This window comes from Rhinatrema bivittatum, chromosome 9, assembly GCF_901001135.1.
Source record: "Rhinatrema bivittatum chromosome 9, aRhiBiv1.1, whole genome shotgun sequence".
NCBI classification, from domain to species: domain Eukaryota; kingdom Metazoa; phylum Chordata; class Amphibia; order Gymnophiona; family Rhinatrematidae; genus Rhinatrema; species Rhinatrema bivittatum.
In genome coordinates this window covers 28,799,420-28,823,631 of record NC_042623.1, presented here as the reverse complement: position 1 = coordinate 28,823,631, position 24,212 = coordinate 28,799,420, and the positions used below count along the sequence as shown (strand labels likewise).

Below are 24,212 nucleotides of genomic sequence, written 5' to 3'. Positions count from 1 at the left end.
GGAAGTGCAGTACCCAGAAGAGGTGTAAACAACCCAAGCTGCAGCTATCCAGTTTGAAAACAATGATTTGCGCCCCCGTTATTTTACCACTGAAATACAACACAAGACCCACCTTCTGCTGCCTTCGCAAATTGTAGGTTTCAGCCCAGCAGATTCTTCCTGCTCACGCTGGCTTTTTGCTAAGTTGGAATCAGCTTCTGTCGGGCTATGGTGTGATGAATCTTACCTCGCAATAATCCCTGGGGTTTCCCCCTCTATTTTTACAATAGCCCAGTCATTGCAGTGACATCCCTGGGGCAGGGGCCAGCGGCCAGGGCTCCCCCCCCTCCAGGACCCAGGTAAACGCGCGTCCCCCTAAGTCCAGTCAATACGAATCAATACTCAGCGATGGTGGAGGCTCCCTTTAACCACCTCCGGCACTGTGCACTTTGCTGCCACCGTATCCCCAGGCCCAGAGGGACTGGGGAGCGGAGGCCGGGTGCTCTGGACTGGAGTCTGGGTTTCCCGGAGAGTGGTGCATAGCACTCCCACCGAGCCACCCAGGCTGCTCCAATATTTTGAAACTGTATTTGTTCCTACTGCAGATACGCAGCGGAATTAAAACAAGGACGCACAGGAATCTAATCATTCCTAATGCCAAATCACAGAAACCAGGAAGACACGGATCGTTGCAACTTATTGTTGCAACAACCGGAAACAAAGCCCACATTTCCAATGGAATAATTCAAACGTCTGTGAAAGGTAAAGCACAGGTGAAATCAGTGTGCAAAGGCTGCGGGGGAGATGAGAAACGACGCAGGCATAATGCTTTAGCATCAGCCCAAAAAAAAGAAAACAGAACGGATCTGTAGCTCCTTACTTTGTTTCCAAAAATTTGCTGGTTTTAGAAGTTGCTTTTTTTGTGGTTTGGGAACCAGTTCAAATGTTTCTGTGGAAAGGGATCAATAACCTCAGGCTGACACTGCTGTATATATAAAAGACAGCCTGCCTAATGCCTGGCACATCTCCAGTACAGAAGGGAGCAGCTAATGCTGCTTGCCTGAGCTCCAGTGATTACTGCTGCACAATACTGGAGCACAGTAAATCAGGCTGAAGGGACCACTGACCGCAGCCTTCAGCCGCCAGCTTCCCCAGTCGCAAGCCAAAAGGAAGGCATAAAGGAAACGCAGTCATGGCCCGCAAACGCGCTGCTTTCCCTGAAACCAGTCACAGCGCCTCCTGGTGGCTCGGCGTTAGTGCTGGGCAGAACGGACCCGGCTTCCATTCCTGGGTCAGCCGGGGAGGCAGCGCTCACAGTCCATGGAGGGGAGAAGGCCTCAGCCACTGCGCAACAGTGATGCAGGGTGCGCACGTGCATCGGGCTCCAGAGGAAGCCGAGAGTTTATTGAAAAATAAGAAACAGCACAGAAACCCAGGGGAGGAAGAAGTGAAGGCCCCTGAGCCCAAGAGAGGCTGTTTCTGATCCAGCCGGCAGCTCAGAGGAGCAGGAGGGCCAAAAGAGGAAGATTTGCATCTCACTAGGGCAGGGCTTCCCCCGCTTGTCTTGGGGACCCCCAAAGCCGGTCGGGCTTTCAAGATATCTGCAATGAATGTCCACGAGATAGACTGGCTCTCCGCCATATGTAAATTTATCTCATGCATATTCATTGTGGATACCCCAAAAACCCAACTAATCATGCGGGTTGGGGGGGGAGGGTCGCTAAAACAGTTTTGGGAAGCCCTGAGTTATGGGTTCTCAAATCCTTAAGCTTTCTTGAGGCATAACATGCAGTTGTGCGGGTACGGGGCACGGATCTCTACCCCCCCCCCCCAGCTTTCCTCCCAGTGACCCCCCCACCACAGGGCGATACTTACGTTTCCATAATCTACGTAGAAAACATGAACTTTGGCAGAAGACTCCACCTTCTCCACCCGAGCTCGATACCTGTTGGGAGAAGAGAGCGGGGGAAGTGATCAGACTGAGTAAAAACCTTCTGCCCGTATACCCTGCTGCTCACACGTTTCAGCAGCAAAGAAAGAGGAGTCTTAACTCAAGCCCCTGGCAAACTTCTTCAGGAGCTTAGTACGTGCAGGCTCTTCCAGCACAGTGTTATCAGTGCAGTATACGCTCCTCAGGGCTTATCAGTGCAGTGTGCATTCCTAGAGCCTTTTCAACGTGATCAGTGCAGTGCGTGGTCTTTAGCTTTCAGACTTGCGTGCATCACCTCAGATTCACTGCCCTGCTCATTCCCCCCCTGTTTAGCTTCACTGTGTGGGGAGAGGCACAAGGGGCTTATGACTGCCCAGTCACTGTCTCTAGCTGGAGCTCGCTCCCAATCTGAGCACTCTTTTCATCTGTTCTTCCAACAGGGACAGTGTCTGCCACTCCAATCCTTTCCCCCATGAAGCTAGTTAATTCATTTGATGTATTGCCTTTCAAAATACAATCAAGGCGGTGTACTATAACATCTCAGCAAAATATCATACAATATAATATCATAAAACAGCAACATATAATTCAAAAAATGCAGCACAGTAACTAAAATTTCTGGCCCAACAAATAAATCAAGCAGTCTTTTAAAAGACCGATTATTCTGTCACTATTGCATCACCTGCACCAATTCTATCTAAACTGCAATTATTAAATGTCTATCGAAACAGCCAGGCTTTTTTTTTTTACTTCCTTTCCAAATTTGGGATACTTAGACTCTGAACGTAACTCAACAAAGAGCACATTCCTCAGCATAGGGGTCTAGTAATAAAAGCCAGATGTCTCTGATGGAGACAGGACGCTCAATCTTGATGTGCTCAAGTTGCTTGTGATAGTATATGACCTTCAAGGTTGCCCTTCTATGGCTGCTCTACAATTTCCACCTCCTAGAGGTTCGCTGGTTAAAATCCATTTTTTCTTTACTCAATTACTGCACAGTGAGGGTGGAATATGAAGGACAGGATGTTGTATACTAAAAAATTGATTATCATTAGAAAGAGACTATTCCACTGTCCAAAAATGTGAACTCTACAACGAACATATCACAATCCACTTTTACTGTGCGGTCACTGGGATTACAGGGATCCAAGACAGTGAAGTAAGATACAAACTAGAAGTCTCAACATAATCTACGATAGGCATGTAAAATGTTGCCAGCTTTATTCTGCACCGCCAAGTGGGTGAAGGCCTTGCAGCAAGCTTTCACCCTTCTTGGACCATGTTATCAATGGTCCTCTGGTCCAAGGCGACTTACCCCTCCTCACTGAAGGAGGCAGTAGTCAGACGCTGTTGAAGAAAGACAGTTTAGACTGTAATTTGACTGAAAATTAGCATTTTGTATCCAATCAGCCATTCTTGACAAAGATCATTGAAAGAGTAGTCTATGTCCAGCTTTTAGACTTTTTAAGCTAAAATAGTCTTTCACCCTAACCAGTCTGATTTTAGGGAAAGACAACGCACAGCAATATCATTGCATGCAGACAGGGGTAAAGATACCCTCTTAGTCCAACTTGATTTATCAGGCGCTTTCGATACCCCAGATCACAACCTGCTATCATGCTTGAAAGCTCTGGGTATGGGAGGGATGGTTCCAGGTTGGCTCACTTCCTTTGTGTTCAATGGGAGGGTGGTTAACTCCCACTCCTATATGCTTCACTGTGGCATGCCTTAGGGCCCTGTGCTGCCCCTGTCATGTTTTAATATGTATTTTGCCCCTCTGGCAGGAATTATTCAGGGCTTTGGCTTCACCTGCCATATCTTTGTGGAAGATATCCAGCTTAACACATTTATGGGCATGGTGGGACAGAAAGCACAGATTGCTAAACTGAACCCCCTCTTTAGAGGCAGTATTAAGCTGGCCATCTCAGCCTAAATTGAAATTCAATCCAGACAAGTCTGGATGACTATGGATTAGTAGGTTGGATAACCCACTAATCATCCATCCTATTATCTCAGGTTTTGTATTGGAGCCGAGAGGGGTAACAAGTTTGGGAGTCAGAGGTCTATGTCCTTGCAAGTGTTTTCTGAGGTTTAGAAATCCTTCTTCCACCTACACTTCATCTGCCAAGTTTAAGCCATAAGTAAACCAAAAAGCTGTGGCGACGGTCATTCATTCCTTGCTTACAAATTCCTCGGACTCCTGTAACTTTCTGTGTTCTGCCCTAGCAAAGAATGCCATCTGTAGATTATGGTCACTGCAGAGCACAGCGGCTAGGCTATCAACCGTACTAATGAAAATGTGATCATGCGTCTCCTGTTCTGCAAAAATGACATAGGCTCCCAGCAGAGGCTTTAAGGTCTTATCTTGAACCTTCAAATGTCTCCATCGTGGGACTCCAGAATATTTTGCAGGGCCATCAAAATAAACCCTGCCATGCAACGGAGATCTTCCCAGTCCCTGCACTAAAAACGGTGCATCTAGGTGGATGGCATTCAGCTATTTCGGTCCAGTCTGGTGAAATTTTGTTCCATTAGATATTCAAACAAGCCAAACCTCTTATCTTTTAGAAAAAAGGTTTAGCCAAGTGCTGCCAGCAGCCGGAGTTAAAGTATTATATTGTGGTTTTTGTGTCGAGCAGGTGTTACATTAGGAAACCAGACCTTTTTGATTTGTTTGCTCCAGATTCTGTAGTTCAGATTGGAGGTTATACTTTTATGGAGAAGGAGGAGTATTTTTATGTTTTAAATTGTGTTGTACAAATTGAAAGGTCTGATTTTATGGTATAGAGGGTGGAAGAGTGGCGTGGGGGAGTTCTGTTTTACGAGTGTAATGAAGAGGGAAAAATCTTTATTGTGTTAAAGGAAGAGCAGTTCAGTAAATAAATAAGTGACATACATATTTCCTTGGAAGGACAATGCGTGAACAGTTCCACGAGTGCGTCCAGGTTAAGTCCTTCATGCACTGTAAGACAGGAGCTCATGCAGCACCTGGGAAATACATCCAAATTCTTTAATGCAAACCTGAGAACGTGTGACTGGAGTTACATCGTGTGCCAAGATACACGCTCTTTCCCGTCATGCTTGCTTTTCAGCGACACAGTGCTCATGTTTAATCATTTAGACCTGTCTGCTCAACTCTCTGACTTTGGGCTCTTACTTATTGGTAATTCTGCCTTGCCAGTGCCTGGTGTCAGATGATATCCATACCAGGCCTCAAAGGCTTTTAAGCACTTGGCCGCATTACGCTGTCTGATACAATGTTTGCCTTCTCTCAGTCATTTTCTATTGTAATGCAATCTTCCTTGCACTTTGTACCATAAGCACTGGAGTTTCATCCACGGTGCCTCAGTTTACTGCGCCGTGTAATTGCTATTACAAACAGAAACAACAAAAGAAGATAATAGACTTGAGAGCGCGGAGGCTTGCGGCGTGACAGATGTCACCTCCCGCTGGCTGGGGCAGGCAGTGCCCTGGCCTCAGTCTGGAAGAGCACTTCTTCATGCGGCACAATATCACCCATGGCAGTGTACGATAACAGGCGTGCCCACGCGGCTATTAACTTATTAAACTGTGCTCGCAAACACGTCTATGCTAACACACGCCCACTGCTCACAGGAGGGAAAGCTGAACAATATAATCCGACGCGAGCAGTTGCTGCCTGCGAGATGCACAACGGTACGCATGCATGCATGTGCGTTGTCTGTGCTTAAACAGTGACTGCCCGCAGCAAGGTAACTGCCAAACACCAAGGGAGGGATTGGTAATATTTAATTATCCTAGCAGAGCTTTCCAGATATCGGTAGCATAGGCTGATCTTTACAGTTCAGTTTTCAGCCTGCGTAGCACCAACACGCGCACATGTATACATGTGCTGCACGCAGGAACGCTCCTCACCTATCCAAACCCTTAGGCAGATACTCAAGTTGATACGGTGCCAGAAACAGCATCTAATTTACAGATACCCATTTAACACACAATTACTTGTACTCTGTTACCATTTTGTTTACCTCAGAAGAATAAGAGGCTGGTTCAGCTGTGCCAAGATCACACACACACATGTTCCAGACAGCACAGCTCTCCCCAGCTTACAAAAGATGCCTAGGTACAGCCACTTCAGCAAACATTTCTAGCAGGGAGTTGGATGACTTCCTAGACGTAATGGTGTTATTGAGTATTCACGTTTTTTTGAGCTTCTAATTGACAAGCGCAGGTCCAAGAATTTGCACTAATGGAATCACTGGAGAAAGTACAGAGGGATGCTTTCTTGCGGGAGATGCAGTGGCCGTGAGTTCTGAGCCGTCTTGCTTGCTTTGCCTATTGCTGGTTATAAGAAATATATTGACTCAGAGGAAGGAACTTACAAATGGTTAAACTTGATGGACTGCTGTCCTTTGGTCAAATGATAAGTCAGAGGAAGGAACTTACAAATGGTTAAACTTGATGGACTGCTGTCCTTTGGTCAAATGATAAGCCAACGAGCATAGGCCCCTGGGTGCATCCTGCCATTTCTCCTGTCAGCCACCTGTGCCTAAGCCTCCTGCTTGTCACCTGATCAGTTCAGAATGAGGAAGAGAATGTCCCTCTATGAACTCTCTATACTGATGACAGCTGAAGGCTTCTCTGTGCTATGACTCTCATGAACAACATCGAGAGCTTCTGCAGATGTGATAAAGCCCTTCCATGGCATTGAGGAGTAGCCTAGTGGTTACAGCAGCGGGCTAAGAACACGGGAAGCTATGGTTCAAATCCTAACCTTGGGCACGTCACTTCACTCTCCACTGCCTGAGCTACAAACTTTTAGGGCTTCGTTTAGTAAGTATTTTTCCCATAGAGACAGAATTGGTGAAAAACCTTAGTAAATCAAACTCTTACATTCGGGCCGATACAGTAAGGACGCGTAAGAAAAAGTGCGGCAGTGCCGGGCGCCCGCTCGTTTGACGCGCGCACATTTTGGTTCACAAGCCGCTCGATTCAGTATTCAAAATTAGACGCAAATCCAAGCGGTGGTAAATGAGCATCCAAAGCGCATCAATGAAGCGGTAGGCGTTCGCAATCCATTTTACTGTATAGAGCGGTATACAGCGCCTATACAGTATCCAGGGTGCGCTGGTACCTGTCATTTCAAATGTCATTCCACCAGGTAAGTGGATGCTTCTTCTCTACAGACCCCGCATGGACCTTCCCGCCTGTATCCGGGCGTCCATGATTGGAAGCCCCACTGCCTTGAGGGCCCGGCCGGACGTCCAAGGTCACAGCTTCCGCTCATGGACCTTCCCGCCTGTATCCAGGCATCCATGATCAGAAGCCCCGCTGCCTTGAGCGCCCGGCCGGACGTCCAAGGTTGCGGCTTCCACTCATGGACCTTCCCGCCTGTATCTGGGCGTCCATGATCGGAGGCCCCGCTGCCTTGAGCGCCCGGCCGGACTTCCAAGGTTGCGGCTTCCGCTCATGGACCTTCCCGCCTGTATCCGGGCGTCCATGATCGGAGGCCCCGCTGCCTTGAGCCCCCTGGCCGGACGTCCAAGGTCGCGGCTTCCGTTCATGGACTTCCTGTCTCTTTCCAGATGTCCATGATTGAAATGCCCCGCTGCCTGTACGGACGTCTGTGTTTCCATAGAGGCTCCATATAGGCGTCCGTAAAGGCGTCCATGCCTCCGCTGGACCCCGAAGCCTCAGGACGCCTAGCAGACGGATGAAGGCCTGGCGCGCCTCCCATCTCTCCGGCGTCCATAGAGGCATCCATGTCCGGAGCCTCAGAGAAGCCCAGAGATGGATGGTACAGTTGAACCCAAACAAAACACATACCTCCTCTGGTCTTGCTGCTGGGTTCTCCAGTTGGCTGGGTTCTCCAATCTGCCGAGCATTTCGAGCATTTCTCATTCGAGCATTTTTCATTCTGCTTCTCAACCGAATGAAAAATAGCGCCAGAGCCAATATATGCATGAACACCACACTAACGCCAGGGTCAGGGTGGGCGGAAAATATTCAGGTTAAAGACGCGGTAAATAAGCGGGTTAAAAAGGCGATAATTTGGGCGCACATTACTGTATTGGAGGGAGTAGCTAATCCGATCATTAACATATCATATACATGCGGCGGGCAGAAAGGGATACGCGTTTTTTCCGGCAAGCGATAAGGATGCGTAAAAGCCGATACTGAATCGCGGGTCCGCCTTATGTGCTCAAAACGCGCATCCAAAGTGGGTTAAAAACCGGGCAACCGCGGAAGTGCTTTACTGTATCGGCCCGATTGTAAGGGATCTGGGGCAGTGAAATACCTACAGCACACCTGTGTCTTGAGTTCAAATTTGGAAAGGTGAGTATGGTGCGGTGGTAGCGGCCCTTTGCTTGGGAGGGTGCTGAAGGACAGTGAAAGCTGGAAATCTAGCAGAAAGAGGTCTGCTTATCTCAGCAGCTTTAAATCTAAAGTTCTATCAATCATAAATAGCCAGTCTTGGTGTACAGTCTGCCTTCTCCTCCTCTCCATGGTCTTCTTTCCCCCCCTGGGCCTACACTTTTATTCACCTGCTTAGGAAACTGCCTTGTAACCAGAATTCCCTTCCGTGCTGAGTCTTAAGGTGGACAGGGCCAAATACTTGGAACCTTTCCCTTAAGGTGTTTCTGGGGGTTTCTCCTGTTTACCCCTTCACAGTGAGTAATTAATTCCAAAATCCAAAGCCAGAGTCAACCAAGTGCCTTCTGTTGAGCTCCACCACACTCAGGATGCTGGATGGGGACCCTGGCTTGTCCTTTCCTGCAGTGCATGCACTCCATGAATTACCATGCATGTTCCCTCTCTGGGGATGACCTCGGCTGCGGCAATGCCGGGTGATGCATTCATTACTGAGACCAGGACTGTTACTGGAGCGCATGAATAGTGGGGTCTTGCTCTGGGTTTTTTTTGCTCTTCCGTTTCTGAGAAAACAGAAATCAGCAGAGGAAGTCTCCCTTCAAATTCTGAGCAGACTCTGCGCCTGCCTATAAATTCTGTTTTCTGCTCATTCATCATACAGGATACAATATCGATTACTTTCTTTTTCCCACAATTATCTCAATGTGGTGCCCCTTCCACGTTAAGCAGAGATGTACACTCGATACCGGGCATAGTCCTGACTCAGTCCTGCAAACCCTAGCATGGTGGGAAGGATTGCTTTCTGGGCCCAAGGCATTTCTGTGGTCTAGCACCAAGGCTACACGCGATACAAGGTACGGGGCTCCAAAGTTTGAAGGCTTTACTAAAACAGTTCAAAATCAGGAAAGGGGCCACTTACACTCTTTGAGTATTTAGAATTGACAGGAAGGTACTGAGATTGCATAAAGGGGCTGGTAATCCTCATTGTTATACCCTCCTGGGATCCTCATTCCTGTTACTGGCGTTTGAGGCTCCCCCAGATGGATGCTGGGCTCTCTGCCTCCTTTGCTGGTACCTGGTTCTACAAATCCCTGAATCGTTCCCCGGCATGCCCCTCTCCTCTCCTTCTCCCCCTCTGGATGCCTTGATCAAAGTGCCGGACGGGCAGCTCTCTCTTTTCCACTCTGCTGGTTACTTCTGGACAGGTACCTGGCACATTCACTCCTCCTTCATCCTGTGTTGATCTTTGTTCAAGCACAGAACTTAGACCAGGGTCCCCCGTCCCCCCCAGAGAAAGACAAAACTTAGGTTGTGAGATTTACATCCTCGGAGTATGGATATGCTGCACCCCAGCAAAGGACTCCTCAAAGTTTCAGCTCCACCAACACAGGGAACTGTGTGGCCCTTTCTGCTCTCTCATATGACTGAAGAACTGGGGACATATAGCAGGCTTTACTTTTCTCCAAAGAGCTGAAAGACTGCTCTTCCCTTGCACTCCTAACCCTTCTCCTCCTCCTCACCAGAAACTTCTTGGCCTTCTCTGACCAAAACCTGGACTGTAGCATTGTGGCCCCTCCTGTTGTGTACGTCGTGTAGCGCTATAAAAATGTTAAGCAGTAGGAGGAGGAGGGGGTGCGTGCCATGGCAAAAGGTTCAGTCCACTCACTACTCCGACAACCTCAATATATCCCTCTGCTGGTGACAGAACCATAGGCCCCTTTACATAGGGAAAGGCCTTTTCTCATTACTGTTATCTAAGAGAGAAGTTTCTTTATCACATGACACAGTGTTTTTGTTATAAAATCATAATTTCAGTTCGCGTTGAAAAAATTAGAGCACAAATGAAAAATCCAATTAACACGCACTCCCTTCCCTAGACTGCAATCCAAAAACATATTCCCATTTCCACAATAATCCCTCTTCCCTCTCTCACACATTTTACAGCAGCACTAGATGCACAGCATCGAGGATGCTCATCCGTCCACAATAAACCTTTTCTCGCTCTCACATTTTATAGCAGCACTAAGTACACAGCATCGAAGATCCTCACCCTTCCCACAATAATCCCACTTCCTCCTCACAAACTACACAACAGCACTGATGATCCTCATCCTTTCCACAATAATCCCTTTCCCTCCTTTCATGAACTGTACAGTAGTACTGACGAGAATGCAGCATCGATAATCCTCGCCCGCTCCTCAATCTCTCCTCCGCTTCTCATGCTGTACTGAGGAGCACTCAGTACTGATGGACACAGCACAGATGATCATTTTCGACTGATAAAGCCCATCACAGAATCCCACAACAGGCCACAGGGTGGACAGCATGGCAGAGCTGACTATATGGCAATGATGCTGCAAGAGTGCCAGTCTGAACCCAGCTGTCAGTAGTGGGTTTAGAGTCGAGGAGAAATTCAAGATTGGTGACATTCACATTGCAAACTGAACCCCTGGAGTGGATTATTACACTGGGTCGTGGCAAAATCGAGGGCTGCGGGATATCACCACCACCAGCTCATACAGGGCTGATCAATCAAAGGCGAAGCATCCCTCCTCTCATAACTGAGCAAAAGGTTGCCTGAGATCGGTTTGGTTTTTCCCTGCATTAGTTTCATGCAGTAAAACAATGTCATCAGTGACAAATGGTTCTTTTTTTTTTTGCACATAGGAATTAAATAGTATAGCTTTATTTTTATTTTATAGATTGCACCTGAATTTTACAACCATTTGGGGAGGTAGGCAGCTATAATTAATTATGAAAAAGCATGACAGCTCTCCTTTAGATTCCTGCATTTTGCTGATTATAAGACTAACTTCAACTTAGCTGACTCCAGAAGTCACTTAGAATGAATTGCTGCCCAGGGGTGTGTGCAGGGCTGAAGCACGGCGCTCTGCATCCTCAAAGAAGTAAATAAACTTCTAGATTCAGATTTTTTTTCCCCCACCAATTCTAGGGCTCGCTTATCCGTCCAGAAAAACTAACAGGGCGATATTAGCAAAGATGAAAAAAACATTAGCAGAATCAAAAGGTTTGCAAAAATACATGCACTCACCATGGAACCACAGCAAGAGCATTCAGCCGAGTGGAGATCTTGTGTTTCTGGCCTTGCATCAGAAGGCAAGAAGCTCAATAGCTAGACATAGCCGGCTATTCATCTGCAGGGCTTTGTTGCTGAATATCCCTGTATTTGCTGCTATGTAGCCGGATAAGTCTTATCCGGCTAAATATAGACCTGCTATGAAGCAGGTCTAACTTATCCGGTTAACTTAACTGGATACATCTGAATGTCACTACTTATCCGGCTAAGTTAGCTGGATAAGTAGCAGTGCCCAGTTACAACCACTGCCTGCCCACTGATTATCCAGCTAACTATGTAGCGAATAAGTGACTTACCTGCTTAAGTGGTAATGCCTGAACATAGCTAGATATTCAGTAAGTCCTAGATATCTGGCTAAGTAGCATTTCAACATCGACCTCAAGGTGTTTACCTTGTGCATCCTTTGTAGACGGGGAAGGCTGCTTCTTGGTCTTTCAGCTGAGACTGAAAACATGTACAACGGGTTGGGGGGGGGGGGTAAGCGCACTGCCACCCAACCCCATTAAGGAGATGCTTACGTTACTAACCATTTCCAAAGGAGAAGAATTCAATCTCCTGCTAAATAAAAGCATTTATGGCCTCTAAGGCTAAGATTAAATATCAGCAGGGGGAGTCCCGTCTGGGCCTTTTAACGGAGACTGAGAATCTGAATTATATGAAGGGGTTAACATCCTGTCACCCAATTCCGGCGGAGACACAAATTTTGTTTGGACCCTGATCAAATCCAAACTGGCAGAAAAAAAAATCTCACACTGAGGAATCTCATCTCATGATCATTTCTATCCTGTAACAGGAGATGCTTTTGCTGTGGCTCTGTAGGCAGTAGGAATTGTTTGTTTTCTTTCCCCACATCTCTTGAGGACTGCTGGCTACCATGCACTATGGTCCTGGTAGACTTTATAGCAGCACTACCAGTGCAAAGTCTACCAGTGAGTCACTATGGGCCTGGCAGGTGTGGAGGACAATAAAGGTCCTGCTGGCATGGACCAAGGGTCAGATCTCCCTCCATTGTGAAGGGGCTGGAACGCCTTTCTGTACCCACGTGCAGATTCAAGGGTAAGACCAACCACCATTCAACATAAAAGAAACCACCACCACACATTTCAATGCTAAATGAGCTTCTGCTTAGAGCCATTGATCTTGGCACAGCACAGCTGCTTACAATATAGAGCGGTGCCAATTCTCAAAGGCTTTAATTTAGAGGCCTAACTTTCTGGGCTAGGTGCCTAAATTGGCCCCTTCGAAAATTGACTAGAGCAAAATCTAGTTTCATAATTCAGGCTAAAGGGTCGGTAGGCTGAGGGAAAAAAAAACTCAGCTACTTAGCATCGGACAGCAAACTTAGCACCCTAAAGCTAAGCAAATGAATCGCAGGTATAGTTTACACCCCTAAGTTTTAGGTGCCTAAATTTAGGTGAATTTTCAGTCAAATATTTAGCATCAGCTGAAACTCTTTCTACATTTAGGAACTTAATTCAGCCATAGAGGCTGATATTCTCAATAGCTTTTCTCTAGCTAACTTTCAGGCCGATTCAGAAAAACGCGCGGGAGAGCTGGCGAGCACAGGTCACTCTCCTGGGCACACGATTCAGGAGGGTGGCCTATGCAAATTAGGGCCCGCGGTAAAAGGAGGCGCTAGTGACACTAGCGCGTCCCTAGCACCTCCTTTGTGACAGGAGTGGCGGCTGTCAGCGGGTTTGACAGCCGATGTTCAATTTTGCCAGCGTTGGTTCTCAAACCCGCTGACAGTCACGGGTTCAGAAAACGGACGCCGGCAAAATAGAGCGTCCATCTTCCAACCCGCGGGCCGATTTTTAATTTTTTTTTTTTTTTAAACTTTTGGGGCCTCCGACTTAATATCGCCATGATACCATGATATTAAGTCGGAGGGTGCACAGAAAAGCAGTTTTTACTGCTTTTCTGTGCACTTCCCCGGCGCTGGCAGAAATTAACGCCTCCTTTGGGCAGGCGATAATTTCTGAAAGTAAAATGTGCGGCTTGGCTGCACATTTTACTTCCTGTATCGCACGGGAATAACTAATAGGGCCATCAACATGCATGTTGCGGACGCTATCAGTTTTGGGGGGGTTGGATGCGCATTTTTGACGCACTAAGCGGGTTAACAGTGCGCTCCACTGGAGCGCACTGTACTGTAACGGTCTGTTTAAGAGTTAGCATGACAAAACCCAAGACTTGATTATCTCCCCTCTCGCCGAGGGGATACATTTTGGTTGCACAAATTATGCATACAAAATGTATCCAGTGCTGGAGGCATTCCAGGAGTGGGGATAAACTTTAGTCACTGCGTACAGATATCAAGCACTGCCTGGCTAAAGCCGAGTGTGCAAGTCTGGTTATAAAAATAAATGTCTTATAGTTATCCAGGTAAAGTTATGTGCACAACTTTATCTGGGGATGTCCTGCTGGGTATCGGGATAAATCTGCTTGCCCGCTCTCTGAAGATTAACCTCAGAGGTTCATTTTTTGAAAATTGACCGCAGAGCTATTGTCAGGGAGCAAAAAACATTCCAATAGTGTTTCAAGGACCTTTTGTTGATGTTCTTATTTCTCAAGCACCATCAATGTGCAGAGTGCTGAGCAAAGGAAGGGAGAGACCCAAGCAAGTCCAGAGACAAACAACAGGAACAAAATACCTCAAAGACAGGAAATGCAGTGGTGCCTCATTGCATCATCAATAACAGTCATGTAGGTGCAAGCACACTATCAGCAGTGCAATTATCACGGCCGACAATGTATACCCTTATTGCATTCAGAAAGTCAGTGCAAGGAGTTCATTTGCCAGTAAAGATCTGATTTAATTAAAAAGAAAAAAAGAAAAAAAAAGAAAGAAAGAAAAAGCCGGACTTACCATTCTCCATCTACGAATTTGGCAATGCAAAAGTCCCCCCGCCGGGGTGAGTATGAACCTTCGACGGGAGGATGACTGGCAATTTCACTTCTCATGCTCTCCATCAGCTTCTCCAGCTGGGTTCCTGCAAAGGAAGAGGCCAGACCGAAAAGAAGAATGAGTGATCCATAGCTCTTTTGTCATTAGCCTCTATCCACTTCAGCAGCACTGGAAAATGTCATGAAACCCGAGTCGCTCATTAGGACCAGGGAAGCACGGGTCAGGGAACATCCCAGAGGGAGAAAGCCATCTAACATTTTCTACTAACACAAGAAAGTTTCTACTATAACTCTACAAAAAGAAGGAAAGTAGGGACTGACATTACACAGGGCCTGTACTGATGAGAAACTGCTATAACAAAAGAAAACCTCTGCTTACTGCTCAGAATTTCAGAAATACACAAGCAAGTGACAGTATCCACTCCATATCAGTTACAAGATTTACCGTTAAAGTTGCTTATTTTTTTCACTTATAATTTAAACGTATTTCTTAAACCAACAAATACAGCAAAAGAATTATACTTACCCTGTGAACCTCAAGAGTTATTTTCAAAATTCTGCAATTTCTCCTGAACCGCTAGCGGCAGCCATGTTTAGAGCAGGGTCACATGGACTGCTTCTGGTTACGCCGTGATGTCATTTGTGACATCACAGTTACTACGGTCCAATCGGGTTCTGAGGCAATGTAGGGACTCTCCTGCTAACGCAGCTGCCGCTAGGAGTTCTGGGGAATTACAGGGAACAGTTTAAAGACGACAGCCTATCAGGAGGGTACTCTGCTCACAGTCTGCTCTTCTGAAACAGGTCACAGTGCAGGAAGGATTTTTTGAAGATTTTCTTTTTTTTTTATCTTGACCAATCAAGTCAAGAGAGGGAAATAAAGCCTTGCGTGCTGCTCTTTTGTGGAAATCCGGCTTTTTCACTTATAGAGTTTAAGCAGTGATTTGCTACCAGCTTTCTGTCTAGGGACTCTTGCTGCTACCAATTTCTTATCAAAAGCCTCACACCAGCTCTGCTCTGCTTGGTGAGAGAGGCTTTGTTTTCACAGAAATAATTTAGCGAAGGACTCCTGGGAGCCTCTGTGCACTTTAGAATGTGCATATAACAAACACAGGAACCGAGATTATAACGGCAGATAAAGACCACAAGGGTCAACCGGTTTGCCTACTACCTGTTCCCTGTTGCATTACTGCAGACCCTACTTGATCTCTGGCATTACTCCCTTACAGCTAAGGATCCTCTGTGCTTATCATTTCTTCCTGAATTCTGTCACTGTTTTTGCCTGCACCACCTCCACTGGGAAACTGTTCCATGTATCCACCACCCTTTCTGTGAAGAAATATTTCCTTACATTACTTCTCAACATGCCCTTTGAGTATCCTATTATTTTCCCTTAACCTGGAATTTCCTATCCAATACAAACTGCTTGCTTCTAGCACATTATTTATACCTCTGAGATATTTAAATGTCTCTATCATTTCCACCCGCTCCTTTTCAGCCTCTGGGGTAGCAAACACTAATACTAATCCTGTATGAATTAAAAACTGTGCTTTTTTGCATTCCTTTACATTTTGCTCCCCTACATGCAGCCATGTTGCCAAGAGTCACCACGTACTTCCAGTTGGTCCATTCTGGCCATAATGTCAAACAGCACAACCTACACACAGTCAGAACCAATCAGATATCAGTGTGTTTGTAGAAGAAAACATTTGTAAATCTCTTCCAGACATGTCCACTCGCAGGGAAAGCAGTTGATTATAACTCGAAATTAAAAACCAGGTGAGAAACACTATACTTGATAAGGAGTGAAGTATCACTGCATGTCACCGAAGCTGGATTTTGGGGTGTTATGACTTGTGCAACCGCAGAGTGCCTTGTCTAAGGGGGCACCACCACAAGTTGGCAAATGTTTGTACATTGGATTGGCTTCCATCTACCACCCCCAGCTGGCAGGAGTTGCGTTTAAGTGAATGTCATCTCCTGCTGCCGCAGGGCCCATCTTGCTGTGACAGTCACGAGATCATCTCAGTGGCAGCAGGAGATCATAAGAACATAATAGATTCCATACTGGGTCAGACCAAGGGTCCATCAGGCCCAGTATCCTGTTTCCAACAGTGGCCAATCCAAGTCACAAGTACCTGGCATGTACCCAAACATTAGACAGATCTCAAGCTACTATTCCTTATTGATTAATAGCAGTTTATGGACTTCTCCAGGAACTTATCCAAACCTTTTTAAACCTGGCTACACTAACCACCTTAACCACATCCTCTGGCAACGAATTCCAGAGCTTAATTGTGCGTAGAGTGAAAAATAATTTTCTATGATTTATTTTAAACATGTTACTTGCTAACTTCATGGAGTGCCCCCTAGTCCTTGCATTATCCATTTCACGTTTTCCGGTTCAAGTCCTTTCATGATTTTGTAGACCTCTATCATATCCTCCCTCAGTCATCTCTCACATAATGTGCATGTGTGAGAAAATGAACATGTGTAAGTGTATGTGTGTGAGAGAGGATAAAGTTTATGCAGCGCTGCTCCTCCGATCCATAACAATCTCGGGGTGACTGGAAATCAAAAGATCCCAGGTATGGAGAGTAGGAGAGTTGTTTTAATCCTTAGTAATTTTAATCATTGGATGTTATCTGATGTTTCTGCTGTTTTGAAATATTTTATTGGTGTTTTGGGAAATTTATAACATGATATTAATTATTGGATGCTCTTTTCATTAGATGTTTTGAAATATGTATTCTTTTTAATAGTAAAGCTTAATGATTATGATTCCTGATTTACATTTCTTGATTTTATTATGGACCAATCCATAACTTAGCTAGAATAGTTTCCCCCTTCCAAGTTTCATGTACCCCTTGTTCCATGTACCGCCTCCGGGTGAATTCATTTCTCTGTTTTATTGTTTCAATGTAAACCGCTGTTTTATTGTTTCAATGTAAACCGATGTGATTTGTATTTCATACACGAACACCGGTATATAAAAATGAAAAATAAATAAATAAATAAAATTTTGTTTGATATTTTATGAGGAATGGAGATGTTTGTTTTTCCATTGTTGCACTGCATACAGTATCTGACTTGTTGTGTTTTCTAATTTAGTTTTTATCTGCACATTTCTATTTATGGTCTCTTTATTCTGCATTTGTCTCCAATGGTTAACTAACACCTGTGGGACTGAGGTCAAATAATCCTCTGAATAAGATCTTGTATCCTGTTCCAAAAATTGTTGATGCAATGCTGTAAGATGATTTAAAAATAGTTTTGCTGGGTGGTTAAAACTATCCAGGGCTTTCTTTATTATATGTAGGGCTGTTAGGAGTTTATCTTTTAATATCTTACAGTCAAGTGGCCAGATAAAGTTAATGCCAAGCCAAAGTATACAGGGTCTAGAGTGTGTGCTCTACTTCTTGATTATTTAGACAAAATTTAAAATTTGTGTTGGAGATATTTTAGCCCAGTTCTGCTGGTGATGTTTGATCCAGGGGTACCTGGTTGATAGAAAATGGAAACATGCCTTTTATTCTGTAGGTGCAGCATTTCTATACCTAGAGAATGTGTATTTCTATATTTTTAAGGCCAGCCTTGGAGTGGTGGTGTGGAGGGGAGAGGGGGAGAGTGCGGAGGTCAGCGGGAGAGAGAAAGCATGCCCACTGCTGCTAATCCATGTCAATCCGAGGGATGGGGGGTGTTCACCCTGCTCCCTCCCCCACCTTCACCTTTGCCCCGAAGAGTAGGGATCAGTTGTAGGGGAGGGGGCACCATCAATGATTTTGTTCTTGAGCTGGCCTTGTGTGCATTTGTTTTTTGGTTGATGGTGTTGCGGCCCCGGTCGCTCAGTTAGCGACCGGATCCTTACCTCTCGCGTCGGGTCGCAGCTGCGGCCGAGTGCCGGGGCCTTGCTCAGGGGATCCGTGCCGGCAGGCGCGGCTGTCCGGGCCTACGAGGCCCTCGGCGCAGCAGCATCTCCACGAGGGAGACGCCGCCGACCTCCGAAACCTGGCCCCTCCCCCTCTGGGGCTCACGCGCGGGGAAGCCCAATTTAAAGGGCTTTTCCCGCCAGACCGCGGGCCGCCCTCGAAATGACGTCAGACGCCGGCTTGTACTTAAGCCGGCGCCTGCTCTCTGCTTTGCAACAGGGTTCCCTTGCTGCAGTGCCTGGAGCGCAGTTCCTGCTTGGATCTTCTGATCCAGCCTGGATCTTCAGTTCGCCTTCCTGGTTCGTGACTTCTGCTGGTCTTCGCTCTCGTGCCCGTCTCCTGTCCTGACCTTGGACCGTCTCTTCTCACCAACTCCAGATCTCCTAAGTCCCAGCGGGGGGGTCCGCAGGCTTCCAGGGCGAAGTCTCATCTCTTCTCACCGTCTCCAGATCTCCTAAGACCCAGCGGCCTGGGACCTCACGAGCTCCTCTCGGGGGGTCCGCAGGCTTCCAGGGCGAAGTCTCGTCTCTTCTCACCGTCTCCAGATCTCCTAAGACCCAGCGGCCTGGGACCTCACGAGCTCCTCTCGGGGGGTCCGCAGGCTTCCAGGGTGAAGCCTTCGTTCCTGAGTGGCCTGTCTCCGCCTCCCGGCCTTTCGTCCCACTCCACCGGGCCGGCCCAAGGGTCCACCACCTGCTATGACCGCAACAGATGGTGGTGGGGGGTTCGGGAGGGCTGCTAATTTCAGTTTTCACACAGGGTGCCGGGTAGCCTAGAGCCAGCCTTGCTTGTCACCAACACTTTGAAATGCCACACCGCACACAAAAGGTGCGGTCCTCTTTGAAAATCAAGCAAAAAGTAAAGAACGGTGGTTTGTCAGTGGAAAACAAAGAGCAAGCTACAGGAGTTACATCAAAAGAATAAAATACAGCAGAAATAAAAGATTATGTGGCACTTTTTACAGTTAGAAATAGAAAACTACACCCATTAACTTAAATGAATTTTTTGATCACGTCAACTTGTCAAAAAGATATTGGTTTGCTTCAGAGGCATTTCCATTTGGCAGACGCAATCGAAGGGCAAGATGAAAAGCTTTCACTGGTATTGCATTAAAATACAGCGCTCCTCCCCCCCCCCCCCCAAAAAAAGAGAGAAATTGCCATGAAAAGGTCCCATTGCGGGCCACTCCTGCTGCAATCCTCGGATGGCGCTCAGGGTATAGGATGCAGGGAAAGCAGATTTTTCATTTGGGAAAAATATTCTCCACTAATTTTAATAGGAAAACTTGTTGCATGAATATGCTAAGATTTCCTATATTTTTAAATAAACTTGATTTTCTTATAAAAAAAAATAGGGTGAGGGGATGCAGTGAAAAGACAGGAAATGCAATATAAAACAGCTTTTTAAAAACTGGTTCTCCTGCATTTAGCATTAACGTCTATGGTGCAAAATATTTGCAAACATCTAAGTGTCCATGATTTTTCAGGCTCCTTCACTGACATCTGTAGTACATACAGGAACAGTCCCCCCAAAGGCAGGATGAAAACGCCATTTGATGAACAAGTGACTGTGCCCCTTCAGAAGGCTACACAGTGCGGGGTACGGGGAACATTTCCACTTAGCTTGAATCACACTGTCTTTTAATACTAGCGATAAGCAGAAGAGAAATACAGAAAATTACAAGCTATTTAGAGTTTTCTTACATCCAACTTTGGCTAAGCCCTTCAATTACATGGCAGGCTGAAAGCATACCGTGCAGTACTTAATGTCACATGCTATACATCAACGATCGTATCTGAACAGAATCCATTTAAATCGCACACATTCTTTCCTATAAAACTTTGCTGTTTCCTAGCAGTAATACAGGCATCTAACATGGCTGAGTTTGTCTGACAGGCTGCTGTGGGTCTGTCCGGCAGGTTGACATGACTAGGAGCCCGAGCGGCAGGGTAAGCTCTTGTGCGGATGGATGTGTCTGGCAGGCTGCTGTGGATCTGTCCGGCAGGTTGACATGACCAGAAGCCCGAGTGGCAGTGTAAGCTCTTGTGCGAATGGATGTGTCTGGCAGGCTGCTGTGGGTCTGTCCGGCAGGTTGACATGACTAGGAGCCCGAGCGGCAGGGTAAGCTCTTGTGCGGATGGATGTGTCTGGCAGATTACACAGGGTGGCCCGGGACGTGCACTAGTAATGGGAGCTGCTTAGTTCAGGCTGTTAGGATGCAAACAAACCAGCATCAGGACTGTTTGGCTGGCTCTACCAGGGACCAGACGTTCGGCCAAAGGGCACGCTAGTATTTAGATCAGGGGTGGGCAAACGTTTTTTGTGCCAGGGCCACATTACCAGTTATCAACCACAATGAGGTCCCCCTTGGAGCTCTTCTATAGGAAAACCAAACCCCCCCAATGCTGGCATTTTATTATTCAGCAGGCTTAAGCACCATCATTTCAGCACCCAAGGAGTCCCCTTCAATCATGGATCCCAGCCTCTACCAAAATCAGGAAGACCTTCAACGCAAGAGGTACATGATGGTTACTACCTCACCTCGGTCACAAATGCAGAACACAGACAGACCCTCACCAAATGGGAATAAAAAGACCGTAGAGTATAAATAGAAAGGTGCAGACAAAAACCAGAACTGGAAACCACTGCAAGCCAGTGCAATAATGCAAAAATAGAAACATCACCATTCCTCATAACACAAAATCAAGAAATGCAAAACCAAGTGTGATCTACTAACAAAAATATTTCAAAACAGAGGAGGAATAGAACATCTAATAATCAAGAAGAATAAGGATAAAAAAAAAGGTTAAACATTTCTCAAACATCAAAACAGCTGACGTATCAAATAGCCCATAATTAAACTAATAAGGATAAAAGTGTCCTGTCTCCATAGCTATGAACCCCAGGCACCCTGAGATTGTAGTGGATTAGAGAAGGGGAGGTGGGGGGAACACAGACACACTTTGTCCTCTTTTTCATATACACACTCACAAACCCTTCTACCCACCCTGCTCCTTCCCTTTCACTCACCTTTCAGTCACTCCCTCCCCTCCCCCAGTCATTCTACCCCTTTATCTCCCCTTTCAGTCACCCACCCTCACATTCAATCCCCTCACTCCCACTCACCCTTTTCCCTTCTCTGTGACATTCACCCTTCCCTCCCCTGTCACTCACCCACCCACTCAAGTCTTCTTCCCTTCCCTCATTCTTACCCCCTTCTCTCTGTCATGCTCCCTCCCCTCATTCTCTCACTTCCCTCTCAGTGAAGGCTCCTTGCCCCTTCCACTCACTCCCTTCCTTGTCAGACATGCTCCTTCCCCTCACTCATTCCCTTCCTTCTCAGTGAAGACTCCCTCCCCTCCCCACCCACTCCCTTCCATTCTTTCTTCAACCCCCTTTCATTCCCTTCCCTTAATAACTCCCACCCTGACCCCTTTCCCTTCACACCATATGACTCACCCTTCCTGCTGGGGGCATCATGGTCTTCTTCCTGCTGGCTGGGAGCTGGAAGTCCGTCAGCAGGTTAACAAGGCCTGTTCTTGCTGGTGGGGAATGGGAATACAGCACATCTCCATGGTTCTGTGGAACCTCTTCTTGCTGGTGGGAGTTGGGAACCCCACTGGCACGTCTCTCCACTGGCCTTCTCCTCTTCTAGCTGGCAGGACTTGGGAACCCCCTGGCACATCTCTCCACTGGCCTTCTCTTCTTCTTGCTGGCGTGTTGGGAACCCTGCTGGCACGTCTCTCCACTGGCCTTCTCTTCTTCTTGCTGACATGTTGGGAACCCTGCTGGCACGTCTCTCCACTGGCCTTCTCTTCTTCTTGCTGGCGTGTTGGGAACCCCCTGGCACATCTCTCCACTGGCCTTCTCTTCTTCTTGCTGGCGTGTTGGGAACCCCCTGGCACATCTCTCCACTGGCCTTCTCTTCTTCTTGCTGGCGTGTTGGGAACCCCGCTGGCACATCTCTCCACTGGCCTTCTCTTCTTCTTGCTGGCATGTTGGGAACCCCGCTGGCACGTCTCTCCACTGGCCTTCTCTTCTTCTTGCTGGCGTGTTGGGAACCCCACTGGCACGTCTCTCCACTGGCCTTCTCTTCTTCTTGCTGGCGTGTTGGGAACCCTGCTGGCACGTCTCTCCACTGGCCTTCTCTTCTTCTTGCTGGCGTGTTGGGAACCCCCTGGCACGTCTCTCCACTGGCCTTCTCTTCTTCTTGCTGGCATGTTGGGAAACCCCTGGCACATCTCTCCACTGGCCTTCTCTTCTTCTTGCTGGCGTGTTGGGAACCCTGCTGGCCTGCTCCTCCTCTTGCTGTGGTGCTTGGGAACCTCACTATCATGTCACTCCATGGTGCAGGACAGGCCTTCTTCTTACCTCCTACACAGTGTGGGCAGCACATAATGCATTTTTTTTTTTTTTAACGTATAAACAGGCCGGGTAAAGCTTTGTAATGAGCCAGATTTGGCCCGTGGGCAGTAGTTTGCCAATCCCCTGATTTAGATCACTGCAGAGTTTTGTGGTTAGACATGAGAAAGATGGAAGCTCTGGAGGGAACTAAATGGGATCTTGTATGCTCTATTATCCAAGACAGTGGAATACAAAGAGAATAAAAAGGATAAAGAGACGTCTTGCAGGTGGTCACACACTGTGGCTGGCAGCTGGGATGTATCCTTAGCATTGTGGCGAGGATAACTGGGCAGACTGGATGGTCTTTTCCTGCTGTTCTTTACTATGTTACCATTAAATGATCAAAGGTTCTTGTAGTCTTTACAAATTCCTCTGGTATGGAAATAAGATCTTAGAAGCTTTGGGCGGCAGGTGTTGCTTAGTTGGGAAACCTGAAGGCTCAGACTCTGATCTGACATTTGGCACTCAGTGGATGGCCTTCCCAAGCCACTAAAGCTCCCTTTTGTCATATAGATTGTACAGGATAAGGATCACATAACCATGTAATTTACCTGAACAGCTCATATACCAAAAGCGCAAGATAATTATAAAATTGTCCGCGATGAGGGAGGAACTGAATGCTTCTTCCGAGACTAGACCCCATCCCTGTTGCTTTATCTATTTGCCTACAGGGGATGCTGCAGAAGCATGCTTCATCTTAGTATAAAACGCCTGCTTTGACTGCTTTCATTTCCACATGCATATGTCAGAACAAAGCAATTGTCACTGTGTACATGGCTAATCCTTATGTCTACTATTGGTTAATTACTCTTTGCTGATTGCATAGGGGCTCTTACTTGATTATAATTCCACCCCTGATCTTCCGGGGGTTGCTCAAACTACTTGTGCCAAGGCAGGCTGATCTACATTGAGACTTGTGCCCTTTCTTATTATCTCACCATTTTCTGCAGGGTTGGCTGTACAGGAGGGAAGCTGGGCTCGCCCATACTGTGGCAAAAGAGTGCTGCATCTTTGACTTTGAGTTATGCTTTGTGGTAAGCCCTCTCTCTGTACATCTCGGGGTGAAAGGCACCCATGTGGCAACTTTACCACAGCATCCTCTGCAGCTAGGGGACCAAACCCAGGAAGCAGCGCCAGGGGCAGATTGTCCTATCGGGGGATGGGGCATCCCCTCGGTGGGCCGATCGCTCCAGTCACGTGGTCTGCCGTGCGCGGCCGTGACAGAGCCGCGCTCGGCAGACCACGTGACGTGTCCTGGGCCGGCCTGGGCGGCGAATACCCGGGCCGGTCCGACATCGTGAGTCTGCCGCTGAGCAGCGCTACTCCACTACCATGCGTCCTTGGCAGATGCTGGTTCTCAGAGCTCTCAAATCAGGGGACTCTTAATCACAGCACAGCAGCCTCTTTGCTGCTGTGCTGTGATTAATGCACAGTGCATCCCAACCTTCTCTTTTTTCGATCTACCTAAAAGCTATGACAAAACCACAGAGCTCACCACAAAACCAAAATGTCATCAGATTGCAATTTCTGACAGCTATTTTCCCCAAAAGTTGTGCAGTATGAATGTTGTAGCAATGCCTGGGTGACACCAGGGCTCACAAATTTACAAATCATT

The 24,212-nt window shown here is 46.9% G+C and overlaps 1 protein-coding gene across 1 annotated transcript in view; it reads right to left on the bottom strand.

Annotated features, from left to right (window-relative positions):
* Nucleotides 1-24,212, bottom strand: part of SND1 (staphylococcal nuclease and tudor domain containing 1) — a 1,835,638-nt gene that overhangs the window by 97,446 nt on the left and 1,713,980 nt on the right. Inside the window, exons 19-20 of the mRNA XM_029615915.1 lie at nucleotides 14,227-14,350; nucleotides 1,855-1,924 (exon numbers count right to left, since the gene is read on the bottom strand). Of these exons, the coding sequence (XP_029471775.1) occupies nucleotides 1,855-1,924; nucleotides 14,227-14,350 (194 nt within the window). The remainder of the gene's footprint in view (nucleotides 1-1,854; nucleotides 1,925-14,226; nucleotides 14,351-24,212) is intronic.